The sequence below is a fragment of the Megalopta genalis genome, chromosome 15 (genome assembly GCF_051020955.1).
Source record: "Megalopta genalis isolate 19385.01 chromosome 15, iyMegGena1_principal, whole genome shotgun sequence".
Taxonomy (NCBI): Eukaryota; Metazoa; Arthropoda; class Insecta; order Hymenoptera; family Halictidae; genus Megalopta; species Megalopta genalis.
Window position 1 is genome coordinate 6,740,607 of NC_135027.1, and position 27,057 is coordinate 6,767,663.

The window sequence follows — 27,057 nt, forward strand, 5'->3', positions numbered from 1 at the left end:
CAGCGATATAATTTAACAATTGCCAGGATAATTACCGTTAAAATCTTCTAAGCTTTCTACTGTTGCAAATTGCATCAACTGATTCGTGTGAGAAATTCGAGAAGAATTCACCAATAACGGATTTCACTGCAAAGATATGAAATTCAGGACGGCGAAATTATTTTATAAAAATAGGCAAAAGGCAAAACTTGTACAGCTCGCTTTCTGGAGAACAATTTCTACCATTGAACAAGAACCCTGCGGTGCGCGGGATCAGCATTTGCCACGAGATACTAAAATCCTAACTGAACTAAAACGTAGCCGGTGCACGTGCATCTTCGCGCGTTCAAGTACGAACATCGCCGAGGGTTCGAACACTTTATCGGCCGATGAACATTCCGAACATCGCGGAGTTACGCGAACGGGGGATACAAACGCGATTTTACGTTCCAAGGAAACATTTCGAGGGGGGGAAAAGAAAAAAGAAACGCGGAGAGAAAGAGAGGCGCGAGGAAAGTATCGCGATAATGTAAGCACGGCGGAATGTTGACGACGGAAAAATGACTTTTTAATCACGTTGTCGAGGAAGAGACGCCGTCGCCGCCGCGCGTCAGGTGCGCTAAGCGCGGCATAACACAGGAGAATTTCGAGTTGAAAGCTTTCGAGAGGTATCAGACGCGGCGATAAGGAATGAATGATGTCTTTAATGACCGGGGAAGATACGAGAGAGTAGGGGGTGGGAGAAGGCTATCAGGACTCGGGGATTACCTATAGAAATAGAAGCTAGTTTGGAAAGCTGAAAAAGGCTCTCCCGCCAGGAAGTTCTTCACGGTCTGTGCGATCTCGACAAAGAGCTCCTTCCCACCGGTGCCGAGTCTTTCCTCGCACTGAGCTATCAACGAGTCGTTCAGGATGTCGACGACCTCCGAGCCCTCTCTCTTCAGGTACTGCTCAAACAGGTCCTTCGCCAGCTCGGTGCGATTCTCGTCCATCTCGATCTCGTACTTCTCGATCGCGTCCAGAAAGAGATTGTACCGATGGTAGGCCGGCTTCTTGTCCTGGCAGAACTGCCTGAACAACAGGCGGCCGATCGGCTGCTGGTCCACGACATAGCTGTACCTAATGTCTACGGAGAGACAGACAATTGACCTCGTCAATACGGAACATCGGTGCTTGTCGTAAATACGCGCGGTTCTTCCGGCACTGAATCGATTTTCGGACCGTTTGAACCGTTTAGAGGATGCTTTGGGGGTTGGCGAGTTTACGAGCCGCGTTTAGCAAAGTGATTAACGTTGCACAAGGGCTAATTTGTTCACGAGTCTACGGACTTCTCGAATATTCGAATTTGTAGCAGATTTGGACGTAAATAATAAACATTGTTCAATCATGCTCGGAGACGATCTAATGCTACGAATGCAATTATCGAAGTGCTTAGAGCGGCAAGAAGCTGCTGTAGTGCGTTATGTTGCGTACATTGCGGAGTAACGTTCGTAAGAGAGTACATTTCGATGTCATCTTTAACGCGACAAGCTGAAGAAATCATTTGTGCAACCAGTTTACCATTAAAATATATGTCGTAAAGGATAAATTTTGCACGCAAGCGATTTTTTGTTTAAGTCTTGTGCTTCCCTCTTCAATACGTTCAAATCGTTGTCATATCATCTGATCTTTCGTCGAAAGATCTGCTTTAATAAGATATAATATACCTTCCTATAATTTGATTAGAATCCGCAAAATGTAAGTTGAAAAAGTGTAATTGGTGTAATATAACTTGACCTTCCAATTTTAATTCGATTAAATAAAATATTTGAATTCTATGAAATTTTTCAGGTTGTGCGACGGCGGTCGAAGTATTACAGTAAGGTCAAAAGTCGATCGAAAAATTGGCCCCGGTTTTATCCACTTTTAAAACGTGTAATAGTTATATCCAAACATCGGAAGTCGATCGTAATTCACAAATTTTTCGATTTTTCGTGACGGATCCGAATTTAGCAATTTCAGAATCGCGAGAGAAAATCGATTTTTATAAAAATCGTACAAAGTCGTGAATTCTGACCAACTATTTTGTGAAAAATTACCAATCTGCGTGTGTCGCGTCTGCGTATTTAAACAACTCGTCTGCTTGTGTTTTACCAAAAAAGGTAAACCTTCGTCGAGCTGCCGATTAGTAGAGTGAATGAGTATCGAATGCGAGAGCGAATCGTTAAAATGAACGAATCCCCGAGCTTTCTGTCTCGGTGATCCGATCGAAAGTGTCGCCGAACACCGACACGATTCGACACCGTCGGGGAAACCAGCGGGATACCGTTGGAATTCGCGGAACGAATTTCAATCGGATCAGCGAGCAGGCGAAATTTCAAAGCAAATTCTCAATAATCGTGGAATCACGGACATAGTTTCTTCGCGGATCCGCTCTGGTCCGCTCGGCTCGGCTCGACGGCAATGCGCCACGGGAATATTCCACGGCGATTCAATTAATCCCGCCATCTCCAAATCCCACGGTTCCCGGCGAGCACCGCGATATTTCGCAACGGAGTAGCTGTGGGAATCGCGAAGACATTAACGCGACGCGTAATTACAGGGGTGAATGAATCACGAGGAGCGGTGTAATTGCGACTTTGCTGCGACCCGAGCTGGAATCGGTATCGCACTGTCAAATGTGCATTGCTGCTTGAAGCAACGAAACATGTATTGGAAGCGACATTTGATCGTCGGGAATAAACAGAAATTAGAACGAAGTGTTTCTAATATACATTGGCGATCATGAAGAGACGATGAATTTTAATTTCAATTATATTAAAAATGACTAGGTGAAATGCCAAGCAACGACGATACTAGAGAAGCGAAGAATGTGCCTACATTCTCCTGAATTCATCGAAATCATTGCTGTTAAATGTGCTCTGCTGCCTGAAACGAACGAAACATGTATTGGAAGCGACATTTGATCGTCGGGAATTAACAGAAATTAGAACGAAGTGTTTCTAATATTCAATGGCAATCATAAAGAGACGATGAATTTTAATTTCAATTATATTAAAAATGACTAGGTGAGAGAAATACCGAGCAACGACGATACTAAAAGAAGCGAAGAATGTGCGTACATTCTCCTGAATTCATTGAAATCATTGCTGTTAAATGTGCTCTGCTACCTGAAACGAACGAAACATGTATTGGAAGCGACATTTGATCGTCGGGAATTAACAGAAATTAGAACGAAGTGTTCCTAATATACATTGGCGATCATAAAGAGACGATGAATTTTAATTTCAATTATATTAAAAATGACTAGGTGAAATGCCAAGCAACGACGATATTAGAAGAAGCGAAGAATGTGCCTACATTCTCCTGAATTCATCGAAATCATTGCTGTTAAATGTGCACTGTTGCCTGAAGCGAACGAAACATGTATTGGAAGCGACATTTGATCGTCGAGAATAAACAGAAATTAGAACGAAATGTTTCTAATATACAGTCGGTCACGAAAATATTCGGACACCACTATAATTTTAACTATTATAATCCGTACTTTAGACAAATATTTAAAAAGAACAAAAAGAGGCTTCACGTATGTTACTATGCAGTATGTAGTTAACAAAAACATAAAAAATATTTATTTACGATACGTGGTTATATAAATAATTAATGAAATATAGAAAGAAGGTCTATTTTAATGTCACGAAAATATTCGGACACCATGAAAATTAAATTTATTTTATTGTACATAAATCTTACTTTTATAAATTAATATTTCGTTGCATATCCCATCTGCTTTATGACGTGTCGCAATCGTGTTGGCATATTACAAATTATTTTTTTTAAATAAACTTGCCCAATACGTAGCCATTCTTCTTGCAGACGTCGTTTGAGTTCTTCTTTTGTGTTTATGGTTGTTGTCCGAATTCTACGATCCAATTCATCCCATAAATTTTCAATGGGATTCAAATCTGGTGATTGCGGTGGTGGGTGGAGGACATTTTTACAAGTATATAAAAGGAATTCTTGCACAATTCGCGATTTGTGCTTTGGGTCGTTATCCTGATAAAACTTTATCCCATTTTTAAGACCCATATTTTCTGCACTTTTTTTTAAATTTTTTTGCAAAATGTGCAAATATCTATTTTTATCGAGGATATCGTCGATAAAAACAAGTTCTCCTACGCCATGGGCCGAAATACAGCCCCATATCATCACAGATCCACCACCGTGTTTCACAGTCGGCTGCAAATGTTTCGGATTTAATTCTTCCTTCGACTTTCGCCAGACTCTAATTCTTCCATCACTTCCATAAACATTAAATTTGGACTCGTCCGCGAAAATTACGTCCTCCCACCATTCACTGTCCTTTGCAATGTAGTTTTGTGCAAATCTCAATCTTTTCATTCTGTTCGCTGCGTTGATATACGGCTTCTTTCGAGCGATTCTTCCATTATAGCCCTCCGATCGTAACACTCTCCTTATGTTTTCTGGATGCACTGATATCCCACGGCATTCATTTAATTCAGTTGCTAATTTTGGAGCACTTATTCGAGGATCACATTTGATTTTCCTAATTATAGAGCGTTTATTGCGAACAGTTAAGATCGGTTTGCGTCCGCTTTGAGGGATAGATTCAATTCTATCTTCGTTCTTGTAACGTTGAACAATGTCCCATACGGTGCTCTTGCTAATGTTCAATAAATTAGCGATTTCGCGAATCGATTTCCCCTTTTCCCGATGAAAAATTATTAATTGTCGCATATTAAACGATATATTCATACTTTTCCGACCCATTTCGCATATGTTTCGAACAAGACTGATAAATATTTGATCTCTAACACACTCTGTAGCTAGTATAAATGGTGTGTTTGTTTGGTTACTTTGTTACATTGTTTCGGTTACTTCCTGGAACCTGGAAACTTGCGGTGTATAGCAAGTGTCCGAATATTTTCGTGACATTAAAATAGGCCTTCTTTCTATATTTCATTAATTATTTATATAACCACGTATCGTAAATAAATATTTTTTATGTTTTTGTTAACTACATACTGCATAGTAACATACGTGAAGCCTCTTTTTGTTCTTTTTAAATATTTGTCTAAAGTACGGATTATAATAGTTAAAATTATAGTGGTGTCCGAATATTTTCGTGACCGACTGTACATTGGCGATTATACAATGACGGTGAATTTTAATTTCAGTTATACTAAAAATGATTAGGTGAAATATCAGGCAACAACGATACCAGAAGAAACGAGGAATGTTCCCATATTCTCCTCAATTCATTGAAATCATCGAAAGAATAAATACATTGTTATTTAATCACAGTGCTTTACGATTGATTCGGGCGAACTTCATTTTGCATAAAGATCCGCGGTCTATTCTCGCAACATAAGAATTGACTAATCTCTTGAAAAATATGCTGCGCTGTTGTTTCTGGTCTAGCAAATCTTAATCCTTAATTTGTGATAATTAGAGTGCGGATCTTTACGCAAAATGAAAATTGTCTTCGTTAATTGCATAATATAGGAACTTCATAGACATTTATTCATTCTGTTAATAATTTTAGTCGACGGCAATGCAATGATATTTTTAAATTATTTATACGATTTTGTTGTTTTGCATTCGATTTACTCATTTGTACCATAAACGCGTAAAGTCCGCAGTCTAGTGATAACCAATACGGACACGGAGTCTGTCAGGCTCTGGTTAAAATATATTGTTTATAAAATGAATACGATATTAATTTGTACATAAAAATTAAATGTAACACGTATTGCATATTTTTATTGCGAAATATTTCATAGTTGTACGTAGAAAACGTAAGACTTGGATAAAAAAGAAAGCGCATTAATAAGCAATAATTCGTGTCTTTAATTTTTTATCGACTATTTACTTTTAATCAGCTGACATTAAGATGGACTATTCGCTTTTCAATTTACTCAATTCTGGCAGAAAGTATACAGGGTGGGGCATTTGAAACGAGAATAACTCACTTATTCTTGACAATAGAAAAAATAGTATCTGACAAAAGTTGTTTGATTTCGAGGGGCACATAATATGTTGTCGATAATTTGTTTATAGGTGGAGGCGTAGAGGATATATGAATTAGATTTTTTATTTATTTGTCGTTGTAGTTCATATGTCGTGACTTTGAATAACCTTCATTTGCAGGTCATTGTATTCGTCTTGAAAGGCATTGTCAAAATATGAATAAAAAATTAGGTCAATCCACTAAAAAAAGCCAAGTTCGACCTTCGTGTGTCCTCTACGCTTCTACCTATACAAAAATTATTGACATCATATAACGTGGCCCACAAAATCAAACAATTCTCTTTCTATTGTCAAAAACAAGCGAGTCATTCAGTTATGTCTCGCTACAAATGCCCCACCCTTATAGTAAACCGTGCAGTTTCCAATTTCTAATCGCACGGATTCCAGGAGAACCTTAGTTAAATGAATATATTTGATCGACAGAAAACGACGGAGCCGAAAAAATTCAGGCACGAGTACATAATTACGTTTCCATCCTATTTCTCACTCCACGCCGATGGCAGTTGGTAATTTCTTCGCTCCCCTAAAACCATAAGCGGCTTTGAATGGAGTAAGTCGAAAGCTGTCTGTTGCAGGGTCATTAAAGGAACGACATGCGGCATAAAACTCGGCTCAAATTATTGTATTCGAAGGGTCGCGTTAACGTCGTAGCTCTCGCGTATATTAAAAACGGATTAAGAAGCGTGCCGCGAGAAAATGTACACGCCCGGTGGAAATTGTACCGTATATAAAGTTGCCTGGAAGAATCCTGCCGCAGCCGCAGTACGCAACAGTGAAATAATCGATTATACATATACGTCGGCTCCGACTAATTTCCATGTGAATGCGGTGGCGGTTTCCGCCGCGGGCGTTGTCGAGGTTCCGTTCGTAAATACGGTTGCGGTTCCGTTTGTAAATGCGGTTACAATTTGGATTGTGCGCGCGAGATCGTATATTCAGTTGCGAGTGCGGTTGGTGATTCAGTTGTAAACACCGCTGCGGCTCGATCATGAGTCTGACTGGGGTTTCTCGATCATAAACTGTTGTGTGCATCGGCGACGGCTCCGCGGATTTCCTTCGAACTTCGGACGTCATTCCGTAACAATTTATCGATTTGATTAAGCGTTCGCTCGGTCGATCGTTCAATGTAGAGTAAAAACGCCTGATACGAGGCTGATTTGTTTAAAAATCGTAATTTTCGATTAACACTTAGCCGACCGATCGGGTAGATCTACCATTTTGACCCGAGGAACGCTTCTTTCTCTGTAGAACTTCTTATTTCTATAGATAATAATTATAATTATTATATATAATAATATAATTATAATAATTATAATTATTATATATAATAATATAATTATAATAATTATAATTATTATATATAATAATATAATTATAATAATTATAATTATTATATATAATAATATAATTATAATAATTATAATTATTATATATAATAATATAATTATAATAATTATAATTATAATTATTATATATAATAATATAATTATAATAATTATAATAATAATTATTATAATTATAATAACATGCACTAATTTTTGAAGTCTTTTATTGCCCATTGTTACGATTCTTTATGTTCGAGATTTTCGAAGGTGCCTCTACCAGCCATAAAATTATTTTATTAGAACACTTAGCCGATCGATCAGGTAGATCTACCACTTTGACCTGAGGGACGCTTCTTTCTCTATAGAGCTTCTTATTTCTATAGAGTATAACATATAATAAAATGCACACCAGCACACCAACACCACACCCATTAGAAATCGAAATGCTACCTACACCCCACTCTCACGACTTTTTCGAATATATAAGACTCCGCTCAACTTGCAAATATTAGTGTAGAAGCCAAGCTCCTTGCTGTGACTCTCAACAAGTGGTGTGAAATGAAGTATAGAAAAATATCCCTAAAAATGTCCAGAAACATGAGTAACAATTCAAGCGATGAGTTGTTTATGGACACACTATCAGACTGTTCCGAAGACATTGATCTACTGATAAGTGATTGTGAAGTTGACGACAATAATAGCACCATCGTTCCCATATATCAGACTAATCGACGAATCCTTTCGAGTGAATCGGAAGATGATTCCGTCGATGACTCGGAATCAAATGTTATTGTCAATGGCGTCGATGATTGGACAGAAGATGATATCAGAGTTGAACTGAAGCATATGGTCGAACTGCGTGCATCAACACAATGCCTGAATATCACGATATATTACGGTTTTTTTGTTCCATGTTTGAGTTACGTTATTTATCCGTCAACTTTTCCTGTCCTTAATTTTCTGACTCTATTAACTATACTTTTTGAATAACCATTAAAAAATAATTATTATAAACTTTTAAATTCGAATTTTGTATAAGCAATATGTGAAATCGTTGAACGAAATTGTTACCGTAAGATATAATTGATCGCATAAATAATTTTCGGACGTTTTTGATTTCAAATAGCGAATTTCAGTTCGTGCTACCTCAGAAAAATGCACGGTGGACAGCGCAGTTTGGCTTTCCCGAGCGTGGTGGAAACTGTACAGGTCTCTGTGGCGCATGCGGTCGGCTAAGTGTTAATAACACTTTAATTATTTATTTCGTTTTATTTCCAAATTAAAATATGCATGCTTTCACAATCCACTGGAAGATAAAGAAGAAAAAAGTTGCGCTTCTTCGTGATAAAGGAAAAACTGTAAGTATGCAACTCAAAGATCTGAAACATGAGTTCCAATTACGAGATTCAGTTTGGTTTTCTCAGGAGATTTATCATTTTTGCCTTTTTTTCACTCGATGGGCACAACAAATTTGTAAATCTTAAACTTCATCGCTATACAATAAATTTTTCAAAATCCAGAAGAAGTGGATAATTTTAGCGAGCGGATTTGAAATCAGCGAAGCAAAATCTACGGAAAATGATGTGCAACATGTCGCTAAAAAAATCTAACTGTACATGGTATTGAATAAATTGTATCGTTGAATTTGATATTGTTAAATTTTTCAATCTTAACATAAATTTTCAAGGCTTAAAAATGTTCATACTACGTTCCCTCTATTTTACCCTTGTTCTGCGACATTTCAGCATTAACGTAAAAAAGAAATGTGTATTCTTATATCTCATTTCTGTCAAAAATTTGTTGGCATTGACAAGACTTTCGTCGCTTAGCATCGCTGCGCGGCGTGCGTCGATCCGTGAAGCGGACTCGATCGAGGCGGTTCTCGAAAGGCAAGAGATAGTTCCGCCGCCCCCGGCGACGAAACAACGATCGGGCATTACGGTTTAATTAACTGAGACAACAAAGCCCAATAGCTTCTTATCCGAGAGGCGCGAGACATTGTCTATCCTCGTTTAGCGCCGGCCGCCCACACCTCTGCGAGATTCGCGGCGACGTGATTCAATAATCCGAGGCGAGGTCAACGGTGGGGTCGCGCGTTGATTAACCGCGAAATTCACCGAACGAGGGAGAAGAGCCACGGCACAGCAGAGCAGAGCAAAGCAGAGCTGAGCAGAAATAGAGAAGAAGAGAGAGAAAGAGAGAGACGAAGGGAGAAGCAACGCGCGCGGAAAGAAACGAGTTTCATCCCGAGATACGGTGTCCCAGTTTCGGAAACGAGTCGAGTGACGGCTCGGAAAAATCGCGGACATCGCTCCTTTTCCGCGATCTGCCGAACGACTTTCGATCCGAGCTCGTCCGTTTTTATGACCGACCGTTTCCTCCGGCCGGCTTCCAACGTACGAAGCTGCGGTTCCCCGAGGTGCAGTACGAACGTATGTATTTCCTAATATTTCGTCCCTTTGTCTCGGCCGAGTTGCTTTCGTTTGTCCCGCAAGCCGATTTCCCGGGCAAACTAAACGGTTTAGCTGCGTCGGACATCGGTGGCTTTACTTGAAAATTTCTTGTGGAAACAGAATGCAAACGTCCCCCTTTCTAAATTGAAATTCTATCCGTCTGTTGCAAATGCAGTGCGCGTCTTTATGAACAAAATATTCCGTGTCTGTTGAGAGGAACAGAAGTCGCTTTCTTTTATCAACCCCTCGGCATTTTCTTCGAAGTCGCAGTTATTGGAACCATTTCGATCGTAATTATTTTTTGGAAGACAAAGACAATTTATATCGTGTGTTAAATATTACTAATTAATATTATTGTAATAATAATAATTATTATTATTTTTATTATTATTTTATATTATTATTATTTTATATTATTATTATTATTTATATTATTATATAATTATTATTTATTTATATTATTATTTTTAGATAATAATAATTATTATTATTATTATATCGAATGTTAGATATTGGCGATAATAGAACGGAATTTTATTTCTGCTTGAAAAGACGGTGAAACGCGGCTACTTTTAACTAGTTATTACTAGAAATCACCGAGTCGCACTTGTCGAACAACTTGTTCAAGAATATGACGGTGAAATGGACAAGATTTGTTAGAGCAATTATCTTTGTAATCGTGTTGTATCCCGTAGATTCTAACGAAGTTTGGCGTACTTAACCCTTTGACATACCATTTTCCTCGCAGTTACTGCGATTAGAAATTTTTTGATTGCTATTATTTCTTAGAAGCGAAAGAAAATTATTGTGTGTCTAATTTTAAAGGACAGAATAACAGCTGTACTCAATAAATTATTACTAGAAGGGGTTAATGGATTGTAACAAACATCAGTTTTCAAGTTTGCTAAAAGAGTTGTCTTTCTTTTCTTTTTACTCTTAACAAAAGTTAAATATTCATAAACATTCGAAATCGAATGTAAATATAGACGTATAGTAGATTTTCTGTTTACTTCTGTACAATTACAAAGGAGAAAAGAGTTGTAATTATTACATTGCGGATTGTATGAATATTTATCATTAGAAAAATTAAAACATATTGCTATGTTACTGTTAACTTGATACAATTATTGAAACGAATAAAACACGTTTGTCTAACTTATGACTCTGACGATTAATTTAGACAATTATTATTTTGCATAAAGATCCGCAATCTTCTAATCATTATAGCTGTGACAATGTTGTCGTCTGGCTGGAGTGCATCGATGCCGCGTGTGATTGGCCGCCAGATAAGTGCGAGCCACGCCCCGTAGCCCCGAGTCCCTCGCTTATCGAGCGTCCAGCGTCCAATTTGCAAACTATCAGAGACCACGAGAACTGTTAACCGTTTACACTCGATTGATGAGTCTGAGGCACCGCTAAGAATTGTCGTGTCGCGTTGCAAAATAATGTTTGCATTATCGCGTCTGTTCATATTTAAGAAACTGTCAGAGCATGTAACTGTTGCGCGACCGAACGGACTCAGTTTCATATACATAAAATGCCCGAAAATTATGTAAAATAGAAATACCGTAGCTCAGAAAAATGATTTTCGATTTAGCGTTAAAATAGCTTCCAGTGCAAACGGTTAATAAGTGGATTATTATATTACTATTTGTACAGTGAATCTAAATAATAAGAATTCGAGTTAAACTATGTCGAATTCGTGTTCGATGTTTAACATCCTGGTGGTTCCCGGGCCCGGGAATATCGCGCGGCCGCCTATTTTATCTTATTTCCTCGCATAATAAACCCGCTAATTGGCCGAGTGCAAACATTCGGCAGTCTACTCGAAAGTTTCGTCGATTCCGGGCCGAGAAAATAAAAGTTTTACGAGGAATCCAGGGAGAAGGAAGAGACGGGCTGCTTCAACCCCATGGTATTTTTATGGGCGTCGGTCCGGGAGCGAACGTTTCCAGGACGGTTTAAAAAGAACCGCGTCCACGAGCATAAACCAGCGGAGTCGGATGAACTAATAGTCGTCTCGGTAAATACTACACGCGTCTCGGATCGAATTCACGTTTTCAGTGTTTGCTCAACCTCCCCGGGGAATTTGCAGAGAGATTCGTTCGGATTAGGTCTGATCGTTCGGCGGCCCCTTTGAGCACTACGATATAGATATGTACTTGTTCATTTGAAGATACGTCGATCACTTTCGGCCCTATCTTCCCGGGAAGATAACTGCGGAAATCGTGAAAACAATATTCCATTACGTCGTGATCCGGATTAGACTGATCTGTTCGGTGGCCGCGAGATTAACGCCGACCACTTATTACACGTTGTTCGATAATAATCGCGCTTAATTTTAGAATGATCTCATCCTCATCCCTAGCTTACCGATCTCATTTCCATTAGTAATTGCGAAGAAATTTCATTCGTTGCACAGACAAACTCTTCAAGGTACGTATCACTTTTATCGACTTTGTATTATTAGTGCGTAAATACAGTAATTTCTCCCTAATTCGCGCTCACATTGCGCACGAAAATGTACAATTTGGGAAGAGTTGATACGATTATTCGAGCCTTGCTGCTCGTTTTTATAGTTACCGATTGTCAACAACTATTAAAAACGAGACGCAAGCCTCGAATAATCGTATTTTCTCTTCTCGAATTGTTCATTTTTGTGTGCAATCTGAGTTTACTGTATCACTTTTCAGATTATTTTAATGTCGTTACAATTATTTTAATCTCGTTTTAGTATCATTATGCAAAATGAAGATTGTCTTCCTCGATCTCTCTTAAATAATTTCAACAAGTTGAAACTAATGTATGTTTCAATTTTTTTTATTCCTTTCACTATTTTAAATCTCACCAATCTATTGTATACAATTAATTCAAAAACCATAAACAAAATCTGTAGAATTTAGGAATAATGATTAAAAAGTACATCCCCATTTGACTTCGGTATCTAACGACAATCTGAGCGCGAAGTAAGGAGAAATTACTATACTACGACAATATCGCAATAGCAACATCTTTTAATAATGATGAATTACTGATAATTGAACAATTTTTGTAGATACTTTCCGACCTAGTTCCAAAGACTGATCGTCAGTAATTACGTAGAAAGCCAATGCACCATGAATCATTTCATGGATCTCCATTAACCCGATTATCGATACTGCAGCAAGTTGTTAAAAGAATTCTTACAACTCGCGAAATGATCAAATTGAATAAAGAAAAACGAACGACTAATTTTAGCAACAGACGTTTCTGAATTTTCGATTCCAGAGATTTTTTGACGAGCTTATAGATCGACGGAGAGAAAATCCATCGAATTGGTTCGATCGCAATACGCTCGATATTCTAATCGGTGTATCCGCTCGGGATATAGTCTCTCGCTCTACCCCTCTTATCGGTGTCTACTTATTATCGTTATCGCCGGCGGATTAGAATAGGAGGATTAAATAACGTAATATGCCGGGATCGTTTCGTTAACGAACACGCTCGCTATTTATCGTAGGAATACACGTTTAGGATACCCGGGTGCTAGGATGGTTTGATTATAACAGCACCGGCGAATATTAGCGAACGCGTGTGTGCGTTCTTTTCCGAGCTAATTCGACCGCGATGGAAACGAAAAGCCGGCTCTTCGGGGGCGGTCGCTATGAAAATTAATTTGGTGTCGAACCTTTGTCCCGCCGACTAACTCTGTTCTTCAATAAATGACAGAAAACCAGTTTAAACAATAATTCGATGACTGTCTTTCGAGTCTCCCGTAGTACGCGGCTCGGCGTACTACGATTTAACCACGCCCACTGCCCCGCCCATTACGTTCACGGTAATAAAAAAGCGTCAAATTGGATCGAGTAATTTGTAGAATCAACGTTATTTATTACGAACGCGATAAAACTAGCGTCTTGGTTTCCGTTTCGAAAATAAGACTGGATTTATGCGCGTGTAAGCTCTTTGATCCTGTTCGTCGATCCGCCCCTAACTCCTTAGCACCGCCTACCGGTCCGTACAGGTAAGACAAGAACAAATCGGATGAATAAATTTGTAAAATTAACGTCATTTATCACGAACGCAACGAAATTAGCGTCTACGGGAAAATAAGCCTAGTTTTATGCAAATACAGCTCTTTGATCCTGCTCGTCGCTCCGCCCCCAATTCTTTAGCGCAACTTACCGAGCCATACACAAACAGGAAAACAATAAATTTGATGAAGTAATTTGCAAAATGAACGTTACTCTTCGCTAACACAATGAAACAAATGTCTTCTGGAATGTAAGTCTATAGTTTTATGCAAATATAGTTCTCCGATCCGGTTTGTCGCTCCGCCCTTAATTCTGTAACACCGCCCACGTATCGTACGAGCAAGAAACTAGCGGTAAGCCGGAAGAAAATATGTACATAACCAGTGTTGCTCGCTTAAATTACGATTAAAGGGGAATCCTCCGGGCGACGTAAAATCTTATTCCAAGCATGCGACTCACCCAACTTATCTTTTAGGCCGATGCACTGGGAGATGTGGGGGAACTGAAGTATCTTCCGCCATTTTTTGCTCTTACCCTTGTTGCTGTCACCACCCCCTGGAAACAAATAAAAAGCAGTTTAACGACGAGCGAAACATCGGTGCCACTGTTTCTCGCAGTTAACCAGTTAGCTGTGGTGCCTCCTTTTCAGAGCGCGCACCTACACAGGGTGTCCCAAAAATGTCTCGTAATTCGGAAAGGGGTGATTCCTGAGGTCATTCGAAGTAACTTTTTCCTTTATAAAAATTCTCTTCGAGGTATCGTTTACGCGAGTTGTTGACGAAAAAACAGTAACCAATGAGAGGCAAGCTCGGATGGTTCGAGGCGGCTGAGCCAATGAGCGGAACTGGTCTTCGACTGCTCGTTGACTCTGCCATCTTGTGCCTGCTGATCTTGCCTCTCATTGGTCACTGTTTTTCGTTAATAACTCGTTAATGGTGCCTCGGAGAACATTTTTGTAGAGGAAAAAGTTATTCCAAATGACCTCAGGAACCCCTCATTTCCTGGAAGTACCATAATTTTGGGACACCCTTTATAATGGCACTTCGCATGCCGAACAGCAATATCGTGATTCCTTTCTAATCTTATTTTTATAACAATGTAAACACCTTCGTGTAGGATTAGCCTAAAAATATTCAGAACACCTTGAAATTAGAGAACATATTTTTGTTTTCACTAAAATTACAATTTAAATAACCAATGGTCATTACTTTTTACGCGCGACGAGTATATCCGTCATGTCACAAAATACTGCCACTTCTCTACGACGAGTATACACGTCAAACGTTAATCTTTCATCGATCCAAGTTTGTACGGGACCGTCGTTAAAGGCTCCCCCGTTCGATTACATTTTGTCCGGGGATCCACGGGCCACATGTTCGCGCGTTTTTCACGTACGGCACATCGTTTTTACGCCTCCACCCTTTTCGGTGTCACGTTCCTCCCCCCATTCGACGCGTTTTTCTGCCGCGACGCAATCTATTTCTATGGGTCGTAACGCAGAGCTCCTTTCTACGGCGGACATTTCACACAAACGCAATCAAGTTGAACAATGTTGCTCACAGTTACCGCCCCGTTTAACGCAACTACCCCGACAAACAATCGGCCGTGGAGAAACGACCCGATGGAAAAACTATTTCAATCTTCGATCTATGAAGCAGCTTCTGTTTCGCGGAAGAACGAAATCCCTTGGTTTCAGCCCCAGTTTTTCAATTCTCCGCAATATTATCCCTTCAACGATTCCAGTTATTGAATCTATAGCTTAACGCAACTTCCCCGCGAACAATTGCTCCAAACTTTCCACTTCTCTTTCTCACCTTTCGTTCAAATATTTCAAACACTAACTCAGGCGTCGGCAACCTTATGAACCCGCGGGGTTACCGAATGACCCATTTAACAGCTCGACAATTATATTTGCTTTCATAATAATTAGAATTATAATCTTGAATTTTTAGGTTTCCGGTTGAAGAGCACATTGTAATTATTTTCTGAATAAAATTTGTCTTATTATTTATTAAAGACTGTTCCAAAATGAAAATAACTTTGATCCGCAGCCAAAAATGGTTGTCTGTACTAATTAGCCTGTTATAATCGTTAATAAATTGTCTACGTGGCAGCAACACTGAAAATAATTTAAACAGTCGATTTTTGCGGATGCAACAGAACGGGTTCGTGCGGATAATCAATACGCGAGGCGGGTAGTTGAAAATAGTTTTCAAGTACACCTAACCGCGGTTGAAGTGCCACCACTTCGTTTTGCGAACCCTTAATTATCCGTTTTCGCAGTTGTGGAGTTTGAAGGCGCTTCCACTATTAACCCTTGCCATTCGGAAGATTTTTCACAAGCAACTCCGAGCAAATAATGCCAAAACTGTGATCCCGCTATACAATGTTTAATTCAAATAAAAATCATTGTACCGCTGTGAAATATTATAGGAATTAATAAATAAAAAAATCTTGTGTTTTTAACTTGTTATACGTGTATTTTGCACGATTACCTTAAAATATAATAATTTGCCATTCGATGAAATTGGAACTGACCAACTAATTTGATAACAAACGGCTCGTGAAAACATCCGACATAATATTGGAATTATAGAGATACTTTTATGGAAAATAATTGACTAAATTCTTTTTATTTAATTATATATTATATATAATATTATATATAATATTATATATTATATTTATTTTTCATACTTATTATAATAAAAATTGCATGAAGTTTAAATACTCGATTCAAAAGATGATATAAAGTTCGGTATAAATAAGATATATAATAATAATAATAATAATAATAATAATTTATCGATATAAATAACATACATACTTAGTTGATCATGTTCTATAGATTAATAACGAATCTGACACGATATTGCAGGGCAAGAGATGTTAAATCCCTGGCTTCGGTGATCGGTAAATTTAGTGTTAAAAAAGCAACGCTGTATTTATAAATTTCATCCCGCAAATGGCGGACACAAGGTATCGTGTTCGATCCCAGCTTAACAATTCCGAATTCCGCGTCGCGGAAAGAGGGTGCGGTGAAATTCCCGCAGCCTATTTCACCGGGAACGGCTCCAACAAAAGAATCTCATCTTCGATTTATTCCGTCGGGAGGTGTTGCCACCCTGTTCCCGCCACGAATTACGGCGCAGCCTGCGTGAAACTCGATTGTATAAGTGGGTTAACGTCGTCTTTCGTTCGTCGCGATTCAAGCGCACATGCTCCAATCGGCTTTCAGCTTCCGAAGGATGCTTCTCTACCAGCGAACACCCAGCCGACACGAGTTCGGGGGTGCGCGGGTGCCGACGGGAAATTTAACAGACGTTAAACAAAGTCTCGCTTCCTCCCCCGAGAACTTCCTCTTGCCTTCCGAGAGGACCGTAAACTTTACTGCGATTTTTTATCGCCGCTGTTCCACGATTTTCCACTTCTTTTGTTATATGAATTATGGGCGTACTATTTCGTCTTAAAGTAATTCGTTGAAAATTTCGAATTCGTTGGAATTCAATTCGAAAATTGCTGGAGATTTATAAAGAAACTTCTTTATTCTTCTTTATTTGTTAATAGTCTTCTTAGCACTAGGAAGATTTGTCTGATATAGCTACCAGCGAATTAGAACAGATTTGGTAAAATTTGTGATTTTGCTGTACAAAGTTGAATCGAAATAAAAATCGTTGTACCGCTGTGAAATTTTATAGGAATTAATAAATAGAAGATTTTGTGGTTTTATTTATGTACTTCGCACGGTTATGTTACAGCATGAAACAAAATAATAATTGAAAAGAAATGCTGTTTTACGTCGCCGTATCGGTGACATCCGAGTGTGAAGTGCTAAGATAAATATTGGCATTAAAACGTTAAAACTTGGATACCTGTTACATTACGTCAACCTAAATAATTTGACGAATCATGGATTAAATCGCTGTAGTTTTTGAACAATTTCTCTAAAAAGCCGTAATCGTTGATCTTCGATTTCAAAAGAACTATTACAAATACTGCCGGCAGGTAAAGCGACAAGCAAGAAACGAATAAATTGACTAAATTGAAAGTACTGAAAATATTCGAAGAAACCGAAACGATTCGCAAATGCATTCGAAGCTGGGCGCAGAGGATCAATCAAATAAATTGACGGAGACGATTCCTCGGCAAGGATTGCACGAGGCCGTCAGACTTTTTAATTACCGTGGTCCTCCCACGCGCGATCCACGCGAAACTAGATTCCGCAAGTGGGTTAACATCCTCTTTTCGTTCGCGGCGATTCGAGCGCACATACTCCAATCGGCTTTCGACTTTCGAAGGATGCTCCCTCTCGTCATCGTGAAGAGCGGCGCGAGGGTGGCGCGCGACGCGAAGAGGGGGATGAAATTTTCTCGAAACGCGCGCCCGTCATCGATCGCGAGCCGAGAGTAAAAAGGGCAAGGAGCCGGGAAAAGCGGAGAATGTCGCCACGGTTTTCGCGGATCCGTGAGCAACTGATTACATTTCCGCGACCGTGTGCACTCGCTCGTTCGATCTGCTGCAGGAACCTCGAAGGGTCCGCTCCCTTTCTCTCGTTGCCGAGGGTTCGACCGGAGGGTTCTGCCAAATTCGGCAGACGGCTGAGACGTGGCACGATTCGGAAGCATTGGAAAATTAACTAACGTGGTACCGAGACGTTTTTACATTATTTGAAATAATATTTTATGAAAAAGAATGTTCCATTTTATTTTAGAATTATTTCCGTGCCTGTGATCGCTTTTCAAATGACGTTATTTTAAATATTATTTCCGATAACGTTCATTCAAATATCATTTCCCACGACATGTATTTCTTAATTGTTAATTCCGGAATGACATTCTCTTAAATATTATTTCAAATAGCATGTCATTTGTTTCCAGAATTATTTCTATGCCTGTGGACATTTTTTAAAATTTCATGGAAATAATATTTAAGTGTATCATTTTACGCGCAACGAAGAAAATATTTATTTCAATGAAATATTTCGGATTCTTATTTTAAAATATATATATGTATATTCATATATTCGTGAAATCAGTATTTCAACTAGTACTTCATCCAATACAGAAATAAATTACTATTTCAAGTGAAACGTATGTAACACAGTCGAGAGAAATAGTGTTTGCAAATGTTTGTGTTTCTTAGTTGAAATATATTTACCCGAGTCTCGACGCCAGCAATCCGTTTTGCACCGTACTTATTCTGATTTCGCGAGATCTTGTCGCAATACATGCCCGAATAAATAGCTAAATACGCGAGAGCGTCTTCGCAGTTGCCGAGCAGCAGAATAAAAAATACGTCCCAACGAATCCAGTCGTTCCGTCGTTAAACAAAAAAGAAGAAAAAGAAAAAGAAAACGCGGTGGCATTATTTCAACGAAACTGGGTCCATAAATCTGCCGGCGAAGTCGTGCGAATTGAGACGCACCAGTGCAACAGCGGAACAGATCGATTCTCTTTTTCTGTACGCTACTTTAAGCTTCTTATGCGTACATCGTGTCCTTGGAGTATTGAAATGACGTTGTTGAAGTAATAAAATAGTGACGAGTCGAATCGGGATAATCGATAAATCAAACGTGACAAGTCAATGTTCGTTTCTCGCTATTAATAACACGAATAAATACGATCCGTTGCAAGTAGCGACACGATTTGCAAGCAGAAATATTTTATTTCTCGATTTACGTTGTATAGAGCTCTCGAAGGTGCTCGAGGAAACTCGAAATACCCGAGATTTTCCTCTGGAAAACATGGAAAGGCTAACGTCTAGGCTCGATTCGGGGAAAGTATTCGTGAAAGTAATCGCGCAAGGTCTCGCGGAGTGCACGGTTCATTCATCTTTAAACTGTCATAAACGTATTACGGCATCGCAGCCAATGGCGTGGCGCTTCTAGCCCGAATACATTTGCAAATTAATGAACGAAGTTAATTCTGGGACCGGTCGGCTCCTCGATGGCCTTTGTCGGGCACAAAGCAGTGACTCGCCAACGTCACTCGAAAGATAGTTGGAATGATCGGTAATTAAAAAATTTAGTCGAAATTTCAGAAAACTCGCTAAATCTTCGTCTGCGTTAATTTCGCTCGCCTGAAATATTACTTATTGTCTTCGATATGTTAATCTAATTCTAATTCTATTGTAAAAGGGTTGCAAGTTATTACAGTTACGTTACGTATTTATACATGTAACATTATGTATCTCACAGTGTACTAGTCAAATACATGAAGATAATTAGAACATCTTATTACTTTTGTGCATTCTAATATTTCTTCCTAATTGCGACTTCTGGCTTCGTAACTAAAATGACAGCGTCGCCGTGCGGCCATCTTGAACTTCTGCAGCGCCCAACATTCTTTCGATCCTTCTTCAAACTATTCTGCCGATTTCCTTATTTAATAATGAGTAAAGAATATCATTCGATACTTAAATTATCAAAAAAAAAAAAACAAACGAAATGGCAAACGAAACGGAGCCAATGTTGTGCACAAATCGTTGAAACGTTTTATGGCCAGTGGACTTCGGATAAATATAAGTGGCGAATAAAACAGAAATGCATCTGAAAATCGATAATAACGTGCGATATCATAATTTTTTTACCTCATCATAACCCAAAAATATTGTTAAACATTTCGGTGCTATGATCGTACGAAACATTAAAGTATTCGATTAGCAATTACTAGACTTCGGATTTTATGCATCTATGATAAAATGAGTAGTTTCGATTTAAAATAATAGAGGGAGATTACAAAAATTCGAGAATGTCATTGTATTATTTTCGATCTAATAACATGATTTAAAAAAGAATTAACTTTTTATTTAGTTCCCGTTTCTTGCAGTTGATGTAAACCTTCCTGTTAACTACGGATTGCAATGCCACGATTTCCAATGTAATAATAACCGAAGAATGTAGTTAAACATTTCGGTACTGTAATTGTACGAAACACTAAAAATATTTGATTGCCAACCTTCGACAGCGCGGCCCTTGAATCAAAACACACACGGGGCGTACAAGAAAGGGATACAGTAAATTCTCCCTAATTGACACTCAGATTGTGCACAAAAATGGACAATTTGGGAAGAGGAGATACAAATATTCGAGCTTCTCAGGTCGTTTTTATGGTTATTGATTCTCAACAATTATAGAAACGAGCAGCAAGGCTCGAATAATCGTATCTCTTCTTCCCAAATTGTCCATTTTTCTGCGCAATCTGAGCGCGAATTAGGGAGAAATTACTGTACTTCTCGTTGGCAATAAGAATGCGCGGCCATTAGGATAGTAATAATAATAATAATAAAAAAAATAATAACAGTAATAATAATAGCAATGACAGTAATAACAGACAGTATGACATCGATGCACAGACGTATTTTTCCCGGTTTAATATTTCTTGCGCGAGCCGACGTGCGTCAAGAGAGAGAACGTGATCCTTTAAAATAATCGCCGCGACTTTTCGAGCTCGCGAATGCAACCAGGTCACGTTTGCACCTAATGGTAACGGCGGAGTGTAACATTGATCTCTTATTATTATCACGCGAACATCGCTTTTTAAAGCGGTTGCATGCCGATTGTGTGCTCTGGATCGTCGTCGAAGATCGTTCCTGTGAACGCGACGCTCGGAGAAGCTCGTAACAGTTTTGTTCGGGCTAATTCAACGTTTTAAATAACGCGTCGCCGTCGTCGTCGTCGTAGTAGTAGTCGCGAGACTATTCAAATTTCCCGCACGAATTAGAGAAGAATACCGTCCCTTTGAAATTCAAATCGTACCGAATTACCATGGAGACTTGTAATCTGTTGTTAAAGCTCGTTCGTTAAGGAGAAATCGTCGACGAAAGTAATTCGCGTGTTGCAACTACATTTTTCACCGTAGCAATTGCCAGATTGCAGATTTTGATACGAACTCGCACTTTCGCGGTTCGTTTTAATCGAGCTAAAATGTAGGAGCGTTCCTTTCATTTGCCAGTTATAAGTTTATTTCTTTTAGCGTGTCGCGTTAACTGCTTGGTCGTTAACTAAAATTTATATTGTTACGAGAAACCGTGTTAGAAAACTATAATCAGTCGCGTATCGATCAACGGATTTAAAGCATGATAAACGTCGAATAACAATGACAATTTTGATTTCAGTGAAATTGCAAGAGTCTCGCGTTCGCACGTATTGAAAATGAAACGTACGCTGGAACCGCATTTGCGCGATTGAAAATTGCATATAGCTCGATTATAAATGCGAACGTCGATGGAAAGTCGCGGGTAAATAGAAAAAAGAAGATGCACGCAATGGGGAATCAATTTTCATGAAATGGAGATAAAGCACTATCTGGGGAGACAATGCTCTGCTATTTTTAGTTTCGCAGATACGGTAACGAGCGTGAGGCGACGTGTCGCCCTCGTCTAAATGCAAGACAATCGATCACGTCAACTGCTCGATATTCCGCTAATAATCGCGGGGATCGTGTCCTCATTTCGAATTTTTAATTCAAGAACGAAATCTGCATTCCAACGTTTCCATGGAACAAAAGATCTGAATATCTCGATCCTGTCAATAATTGATCTCGAACGATCCTGGAATATTCAGCTCGGATCTGACTCCGACCCTTCAAATACCCTCCGTTCAATTATCTAAAAATGAAGGACGTAAATGAATCGTATTAACCCTTTATCTCTCCCGATAATCCCGGCGTTAATTGGACGCCAATTTTTATTTGAAATACACCCACCCTAAAACGAAAGATGCAAATGGATCATACCCATGGAGCCCCGAACCTCTCGCCGATTCCGGCTTTAATTGGATGTCAATTTGGATCCAATTAAATCCACGAAATATTCATGCAACAATTACCCGGCACACGGCGCAGCGCAGCGGTTCAATAATAAATGCCGTCGACAATCAGCCTCGGACTTACCTTCCTCCCCGAGCGGATTTCATTTTTCACACGCTGAACGGCGAGCCAGCGACCCCGAAAATCCCATCAAGTCAAATTACTTCAGCGAATCGAGACCGAATCTGTTCAAATCTACCACTGCGATTATTACTTTCGTGTTCGACCATTCCGATTTCAGATCCTATAAATCCTAATACGATTCTTGCGATTGGACACTTCGTCGTCAATTTGACCTAGCTTCACGGAACTTTTAGCTTCTAATTTACGATTGTTCAGATTGTAAAGATGCGTTTATGAGTTATTTATCCACTACACGTGTTACTAGCGGCAAACATTGCAATAACGCTCGTCAAAAATCAGAATAAACGTCTTATCGTTACTTCCATGAACTAATACAAAACAGCAGCTTTCAGTGCTCCGTAAATCTAGCGTTAATACTAAATCTTACCAGAGGGGTCGAATGACTGCTTTTGAAACTTTTAGCAAAATTTTTCAATTCAATGTTTTCTCAAATTTCCTTCTTGACACGTTGGTTTTCCCATATACCTTAACAAACCGTGTGCAAATGAAAATTAACACATTAAAGGCGGGGGATCTTGACGAAAGTATGCTAGGTAACGCGGCGACCGCCCCGCCTCGTTTTTCGTCCTAGAGCGGGCGATATTTTGTGTAATCATAAGAAAATTTAGACTTAAAAAAGTTTATTTGAACTCTTAAAACTAAAAGAAATATTAAAAAAGAACTAAACACTAATTACAAAAAATGTTTTAAAGTACATATTTATGAGAAGTCGGGATAAATCGTAGTACTACGACTCCCGCCTTTAACATGTTGACTGCCACGCGTATTTACAACAAAATCTCCTACAGGCCACCCGTGCCGCTATAGGAAGCGTGCGCTGTTAATTCATATCTGTTTCTGTTCCTGCATGAACAGTTGGAATCTTTGCCGAGTACCGAATGGTATAACTTAAAATCTCTGCCCTTATTTGTTTTCAATAATGAAAAGAGATCGGATTGCCCGGAAGGAGAAGCATAAATAAAATTACATCGTCAGATTCTGATTTGGATACTGATAAATATAATCTTAGTGATAATGAATGTTATGAAGATACTATTGACGAGATTTTACGAGAGAATTGGTCATGGAAGAAGAAAGAAATGTTGATGATACCGAGGAAGCTACAGTCCAAATAAAAGATACGAAATGGACCGATCAGAGGCACGAGCATATCTGAAAAAACAAACAACTTTTTGTCCAAGCTGTCCTGATCAACCTCAACTTTGCAGAGAATGTTTTAATGTTATACACTGCGAATAATTTTTTTAATAAACCATTTTTATAAGAATTCAATAGTCTCATTACCTCCTGTAGAATATTTGTCGAAATATTTTCGGAAATCCTTTGTAAGTAGTCAAATCAGCGTCACCCGAATTACGGGTGACGTGGCCTGATGAGAACTTTTGCTGTCACCCGAATACGGGTGACGCGGCAGTCAACGTGTTAATGTGTTAATCGTGGAAAACTAGACAACGTAGTAAGGATATTTATGCTCGGGGTGGTCCAAACGGACCCGAGATCCGCCGTTTAAACGTTGATGGACGAGATTCGAAGGCGACGAAAGCGGGCGAAATCTAAGCGGTCGAATCGGACAAACAACACCGGCGGCCTGGCGAAATCGATTTGATTCCGGAAACTAGGCGTGTGTGCGCCCATTAGCGGATCGACAGGACGCCCGAGTTAAGGGACGGAAGAGGGGATAAAAAGCGACTGCTAATTAGTGTAGTGCCGAAGCGCATCCTGCACGTATTTAGCTGGCGTCGCGAGCCTGTTGCGTGGCGCAGCGACTCGCGAAAGTAGGTAAATGGGCGTTCGCGTGATGCCCCGACGACGTCAATGGGCTTGTAATCGCATCGCCACGGTGAACTTTATAAATATATAGAAGAGCGCGGGGACGAGCGTTTTAACGCGACGGCGGCCATAAATTACGTAAGAACCGCGGACCCGGCCGGGTTAATTGCCCGGGCGCCGTTTCCATATCGTAATCGTAAACCTGATCGGCTGAAACTGGACCAGAAAGGAAGCTCGGTTTTTGGTGGTGACGTAACCTGAGATGGTACCGAATCGGTGCGATCTCGTGTTAGGATTCTCGCACGTTCGTTTGTTACCGTTAGTTACGATTCCCGGCTTCGTTCAAATATTTTGAACGCAAGTGTACCCTCTTTGTGCGCGAGTCATCGAAACAATCGAGTGAATCGGAATCGTAGTGACGTACATGACATTTTCGAGAATTTCGATTTATGCCTTGTAACGTGATCTATACATGGAAAAATGTTGGAACGACGAGTGAAATAAATTATAAATTAACTTAACGCTAAATACGACTCTGATTCGCTTAATTTGTCACAGCAAGGGAAAGTTGTAGACTTCTTGAATACATGTTATGTACCATGAGTTTACATAGCGACGTGCAAAAACTTAATTTGTTCATTTTTATTTATTTTCATACTCGCGCGGACTGTGAGAATGTGAACGTCACACGTGTGGCGATTAGATTGTGGATTTTTGTGAAAAATAAAAAGTGCTCGCATCGGTTGCAAGAAATAGAGACTAAGTAGAACGTTTTTTATTTCTGTAATAATTTTAGAACCGAACATTAAATTATATAAAAATTAAATTGTCGACATAATTGTGTTATCATGTACCGAATAAATGCTAAGTTATACCTATCGCCGTTAATCATCTTGTGCAATGAATAACCATTGTTTTTTACGAACCTGAATTTTTTTCGTAGCATTCTTAAACAATTTTAAATCCCTTCAAATACTTTTGATTTTATAACTTGCAACTGCAAACGATTCTCTCACCATTTGTCACAAGTTGTAATAAAGATTATAGACAAAATTGTACTAACATTTGCTAAATAAATTCCAAGCTACGTTTATCACCGCTAATCACTTTGTACAGTGAAGAACTATTGTATTTTACCAATCTGGATTTATACAAACTCTTAAACAATTTTAGGTTCGTTCGAAAATATTTTTTTCGTTCTATGAGTTGCAACTCCAAACGATTCTCTCACCAATCGTCACAATTTGCACAGAAAATTGCCGACAAAATTTTAATATTTTTGCTCACTAAATTTGAAGCTACGCTTATTGTCGTTAATCACTTTGTACCGTGAATAAACACCATGTATTTATTTACCCCGAGCCTCTAGACTATTAAATTGCAAAAACGAAGGTCGAAAGGGTGATTAAGGGGGTCGACGGGTCCGCGAGCCTAACGAGTGGCCTAATAAGTGCAAAACTTCTCCGAAGATAACCGGCGTGGAGAAAATTCCGCCGGCGTGCCGTAGGATAATCACGGCAACCCAGTATTTTCTCGAATTTATTCGCCGGGCTCGAAATTACGGTAGCGGCCGCGTTGGAGACTCGGCCCGGTCCAGGCCCGGCCCGGCACGACCGCCATCCGCTTCTATGCAAATGGCTTAATGGGAACGCGCACCGGCACAGAAGCCCAATTAAATCGCATACTTTACGTTATTACGTTCTCGCTCTTTGTATCGTGCGCGATAAAGCGGGCGAACCATAGGATTGACACGCGTGCACAACCGTAATTGCAGGCCTCTACCCTCGGCCCGTTTCAGCAAGCGGTTTTTCTTTGCCTAAAGCGTCGTCCCGTAGTCACCGCGTCGCCACGAGGAATACTAATTGACCGAACTTTTAATTGCGAACCGATCGTAGAAGTTTCAGCCACGAGAATGCGTCCGATGCGAGACGATTCCGACTAAAACTGTAGTCGATGCATTTTCTCGGGACTTAACCCTTTAGCGGTGTTCGAAGCCATTTTGATTTGGATGTTCTGAAATTTTATCGAATCTAGAGATTCAGACAGTAAAACGATTTACGCGCACGACAATGATAGGGAGAAGTGCATTTATTCATACCAAACTCATATTTTTGCTATTTTTTGAATACAGATAGATTATTGCTTTACGGTACTTTATGCAAATTCTCGGTTCCATATGTCATTTTATAAAAATTACTTCGTCAACGAAACGATTACTCATTGCGAAAATAACATAAAAGTGCCGTTGGACAGAAGATGCATTTTAAAGATCAGCATGTGCCAGGCACGCATAAAGATTTGCAGTCTAGCGATCATTTTCAACGGTGCCATTGGGGTTAATGTACTGAAAGATACGATAGGACAGTCGAATAACTCAATTCGTATGCGAATTTTTATGTTACGTGTTCTGCAGAAGTCACACGAATTTGTTGAAACGCGTTGATCGTATGAATTACGGACTTGCAGAGATTGCAGATCTTTCTTCCGCAGAGATACAACTATCTCTATCAGATCTCGAGATTTATTCTTGAATCAC

The 27,057-nt window shown here is 39.4% G+C and overlaps 1 protein-coding gene across 4 annotated transcripts in view; it reads right to left on the reverse strand.

Moving 5' to 3' along the window:
• Positions 1 to 27,057, reverse strand: part of Gprk2 (G protein-coupled receptor kinase 2) — a 43,126-nt gene that overhangs the window by 10,908 nt on the left and 5,161 nt on the right. For all 4 annotated transcript variants that reach the window (XR_013034841.1, XM_033468921.2, XM_033468920.2 and 1 more), the window contains exons 2-3: positions 14,260 to 14,355; positions 748 to 1,105 (exon numbers count right to left, since the gene is read on the reverse strand). Coding sequence is in view for 3 of the 4 variants with exons in the window: in XM_033468921.2 (XP_033324812.1) it covers positions 748 to 1,105; positions 14,260 to 14,355 (454 nt within the window). In the remaining variant the exon portion in view is untranslated. The remainder of the gene's footprint in view (positions 1 to 747; positions 1,106 to 14,259; positions 14,356 to 27,057) is intronic.